At 25.8% G+C, this 5,084-nt stretch overlaps 1 protein-coding gene across 1 annotated transcript; it reads left to right on the top strand.

Annotated features, from left to right (window-relative positions):
* The first annotated feature begins 2,660 nt into the window (after positions 1-2,660).
* LOC110602527 (transcriptional regulator SUPERMAN) lies at positions 2,661-4,015 on the top strand. Its single transcript, XM_021740063.2, has one exon. It carries the CDS (start codon positions 2,879-2,881, stop codon positions 3,614-3,616), a length of 738 nt encoding a protein of 245 aa, XP_021595755.1. The 5' UTR covers positions 2,661-2,878; the 3' UTR covers positions 3,617-4,015.
* The last annotated feature ends 1,069 nt before the right edge of the window (positions 4,016-5,084 follow it).

Here is a 5,084-nt window from a genome sequence, read left to right as displayed (position 1 = left end):
TTTTATAGATTATCAAAATTAATTTAAAATAGATTAATTTAGATTATCAAGAATGATTTAAAATAGTTTAATTTAGGATAATATTTAATCGGATTTGAGATATATTTTTATAAATTTAAATATATTCTAAAATATATCTTTCAATATTCAAAATTCTTTAGTAGGGATGAGTATTTGATCGGTTCGGTTTTAGACCGAATCGAATAAATTGAAAATTGAAATTTTAGTATTTATAAAAATCAAATCGAATTGATTTTAATTAAAAATCGAATCAAATTGAACCGGTCTAATTCAGCTCGATTTGAATTTTTAATAAATTTTTTTATTTTTTATACTTTATTTTGAGTATTTTAAAATTTAATTGAAATCTTTTAACTTTAATATGATCTAATATTTTTATATTATTGAAAATAATATATTATTATATTAATTGATTCGATTTAAATTTTTTTATTTTTTTAATAAAAATCGAATTGAATTGAGATAATTAATATTTTAAAATTACAAATTAAATTAAATTAAAATAAATAAAAAATTAAATTAAAATTTTAAATAAACTCAATTCGATGAATTGAAATGAATAATCCTATTAGAAAATAAAAGCGTTTTGATAAGACTCGATTATCAATCTTGGTAAAAGTAGACGACATAACTTTCTAAGTAGCTTTTCTTTGCTACGTTGGTTGCTATGCTTTTGATGGTTTTTTTTTTTTTTTTTTTGACTTTTATTTTCTGTACGCGGGGTTTTTTCATCATTAATGATTGCTTCTTTTTTAGATTGCGTGTATAGAGTTAGACCTGCAGGTACTAAGTGCTTCCGCTAGTAAATTTTATTTTTTTATTAATAAAATTTTGATTTATAAAAATAATTTAAAATATAATAAAATATAAAATATAGAACCTTCGTTAATAATAACCTATGTTTACGGTTCAATCGGCTATGACAATTTAAAAAAATTAATTTTGATAACTACTAAGTAAATCAAATACGATTTGATTTAATCATGAGATAAATATAAATTAAGTAATAATCAACTCTATGAATTATTGTCGAGATTATAAAGTATATATTGTGGATTAGACTGATGTAATACGAATAAATGAATAAGATATAAATTAAGTGATTTTACATTTATTAATCGATTGTCTGTTATTAATGTGCTTGACACACCTATTAAAAGACATTTTTATCCGATCTGGTTGAACGTGGCACAGAGACTATCAAAATGACCAGCATATATATATCCTGAACCAACTTGAATTGGTAGTCTTAACTTACCCAGAGTACCTTCTACTTTCCTTACTTCCTTACAAATCAAAACATTCAAATTTATTAACTCTCCTTTCAAACAATCTTAATCCATTAATTTTTCATTGAACTCTTTGTCCAAATGTTCACATTTGATAAAACCATATGAATATCAGTTCATCAAAGTCGATTAGGGTGATTTTCACAACAATTTAACATCCTTAAATCAGGTAACCCTCAATTTATTGAATAATTCTTTCATAATATGACAAGAAGATGGAAACAACAGTAAGAATTAAGAAAAAAAAAAGAAGGGGAAATTAGCATGTCTAAAGCTTAGTTGTATATGACAGTCAACATCCAACTAAGTTACGTCGTAAGGCAAACGGACATTTTCCTTAATAGCACTTTGTAAGATTTTATCGTCCTATGACAGTGAGGTAATAAAAAATTCAATTAAATGTTAAAAAAGCAACAGAAGAAAGTCTAATATATAATATTAAAAAAAGAATTCAAATTCACTCCATAATGATATTTTTATTGATAAATTATAAATTCTAACTATACAAATTGAAAAAGCTTTTAGCATTTTTATGATTTCAACTTCTAATGTCATAGATTATGTCAAAATAATTATTAATCTCTTATAAATTTACTAATAAATTTTTCGACGGAGGATGAATTATTTACGTTTACGTTCATCCGTCGATAATTACGCACTAACATATTTTTTATTAGTGTTGGGTAAAATTTTGTAAAATTGTGTATCTAGTGTATGCATCTTCAAACTTTTTATCTAATTTATTTTACTAAAATTAAATATACAGAAAATGAATTTGAATAGTTTATAATAATTTTAATAAAATTTGAAATACACATAGATGATAAATTATTATAAAAATCATCCTATTTAATCTATATGAATCTATTAAATGGTTTTGATTAACTTGTATAATTGCTTTAAAGCATTTAATAATTCTTTGCTAAGATGACAAGAAGAAGCTAAGAAGAGTAAGAATTAAGAAGAGAAGAGATTACAATGTCTAAAGCTTAGTTGTATATGACTGTCAACATCCAAGTAAGTTAGTCCGCATGGTAAATTATTGCACGTATTTGAATATATACATTTATTTAATTTAAAGTTTTATATTATTTAAAATAAAAAAATATTATTTAAAATATAGCAAGATCTTATATATTAATTAATATAATATTTTAATTTTTAATTGATTGGGTGTATAAATTAATTTATACATATAATATATAAACTAATCAATAATTATATATATTTTAATTGATTGAATGTAGACGTCCAAATACGGTAGAATTTTCTTCGAAGTAAACCGTCTGAAAATTATATATATATATATATATTCTCTACTGGGGGGCGTTGAAGGCAAAGCATAGAATGTTGTCCTTATGTGTGAGGATAGCTAGTTGGAAGGGAGAAATTATTATAATGTTGGATGTTGCTAAATTCCAATTGCTGGTTACAAAAAATTTCATTGATATCCTCGGTGTTAGGGTTTATTTGTCTTAATTCAATCTCTCACCCATATCCCCTATTTAACTATTTTCTCCATTTTCTCACCTCTCTATATATCATCTATCTTAAATGTTATCACTACCATGGCTGCTGAGCTTGGCCTTCTCTCTCTGACCCAACTCCACCACCAAAACCCATCCCAAATCCAACAAGATCAGCCACAAAACTCATCATCTTCATCATCATCATCAACTTTCTGGATGTGGAACCCTAAGCAAACTCAAGAAGATGATGATTCATGGGAGGTCAGAGCTTTTCAAGAGGACACAGGTAATGCAATGGGAACCACTTGGCCTCCACGTTCTTATACTTGCACTTTTTGCAGAAGAGAATTTCGTTCTGCTCAAGCCCTAGGTGGTCACATGAACGTGCACCGCCGTGACCGTGCTAGGCTCCACCAGACAGTGCTTCAGCCACCGCCTGGTTCAATCAAACCACCCAGCTCATCAACTTCTACTTCTTCATCTGCTATCTTAATCCCAGCTCAAGAATTTTCCACTAATGGTGGTGGGTTATGTTTGCTCTACCAATTACCAAACCCTAATGGAGTTTTTTCTTCCACAGCTATGAATGCATGTGCTGTTGAGTCTCCTACTCTTCTCTCTATCTCGCCGTATCACCATAGCAACTTGATTGGGCAAGCTCTTAATTATCCAGCAGCTTCATCATTGATAAATTCTTCTCATTTTTACTCAAGCAAACCAGAATCTGCAGCCTCTTTTGACAAGTGCAAGGAGATGGGAAGTGAAGAACTTGATCTAGAGCTGAGGCTCGGCCACAGATCGACGAAATCATCATCATCATCATCATCCCCATCATGATATGATTACTAGAAAAAAGCTTAATTAGAGTGAAAGTTTGAATTTTTTTTTTCTTTTGCAACTTCTGCAGTGTGGAAGATAGAGAAGATGGCTTAAATTGTAAGATATAGTCTATTTTGATGGACTAGCTAGTGTGTGAGATTTTTTTGTTTTTAGTTTTTAATTTTTGAATCAATTTTTGAAGATGAGATTGCCTCTTAGTGTGTGTTTGAGAGAGAGGCAGAGAGATTTTAGGTGCCATGGAAAGTAAAGAGAAGGAAAGTAGAAGAAAGATGAGCACCATGTAAACTCAAAGAAGGGAAAAAAAATTGAATGATTTAATTGTTTATGAAAAATAAAAGAAACAAGATTAGGAATTGAGTGATTCCTGGTAAAGTATGCAGTGGGCTGTCATTTTCTATTACAGATCTCTATATAAAGTTTATCTGTCAAACATTTTCATGGGGATTTTTTTCCAGCAATTAAGACCTGTAGGTCTCAAATTGCTCTTCTTTGTCTAGTTAAAAAAATATTGTTAGATTTCATGTCTGAGCTAGTGGATTTGGTAATAATTTCTATCTTTTATTAAGAAAATTTATTGTGTAATGGTATAGTTCTATATATAGTTGAATTTTATATGAAATAACACCACCATTAAAAATTATATATTAATATAACTTAGGCTTAAATGTTCAAAAAAACTAAAAGTTTAACGCTTTTGTAAATTTTAGTCAATTTTTTTTATTAATTTTAATTTAATTTAAATCGTTGTTGTTAATTTTAGTTCATAATCAAAATTAAAATTGAAATTATTGATATGGCTGTTGATATGATATAAATATTAATATTTTAATCAATTATATTGATAAAAATTTTATAATAATTTTTTTTAATTTTTATCGATTTAACTTAATTTTAAAATTTTATCTCAAGTATAACCAATCGACTAATTTAACATAAATTAATTAAAATTAGTATTTTATTACTTAATACAATAAACTTAATTTATTTATTTATGTTATATATATTATACTAAGTAAATTAAGTAAATATAATTTATAATGCATTATTTATATTGCTGCAACATAATATCTTTAATTAATTATATTTTTTTCAAGTAAGACATGTTTTAATTTATGGTTGTAATTTATTCTTATTAGTATAGATACTAACTCCTACTTTATTATATTTTATTATTATTAAAATTATTACAATTATTAAAACAATCAATGCTTATGAAAAGAAGTATTTATACAAAATATAACATAAAATATTAAATAATTAATAATAATAAAAATATATGATTACTATCATTTCTTTAGAAAATAAAAAAATAAGTAAAAAATTAAATATACATCTATTTTGATATTAGAATTATAATTTACAGTAAAACTCAAAAAATATTCCGCATTTTAAAAATATTAATGATGCATATTCATTCAAATTTTAAAGAAAAATAATTTATTTAAAGGAAAGTAAAAGTTATTTC

This window comes from Manihot esculenta, chromosome 15 (assembly GCF_001659605.2).
Source record: "Manihot esculenta cultivar AM560-2 chromosome 15, M.esculenta_v8, whole genome shotgun sequence".
Lineage (NCBI taxonomy): Eukaryota > Viridiplantae > Streptophyta > Magnoliopsida > Malpighiales > Euphorbiaceae > Manihot > Manihot esculenta.
The sequence above is the reverse complement of the archived record's forward strand: the minus strand, read 5'-3'. Positions and strand labels throughout refer to the sequence as shown.

Coding starts and splice junctions, on each gene's coding strand:
- LOC110602527 (XM_021740063.2), top strand. CDS start 2,879: ATGGCTGCTGAGCTTGGCCTTCTCTCTCTGACCCAACTCCACCACCAA.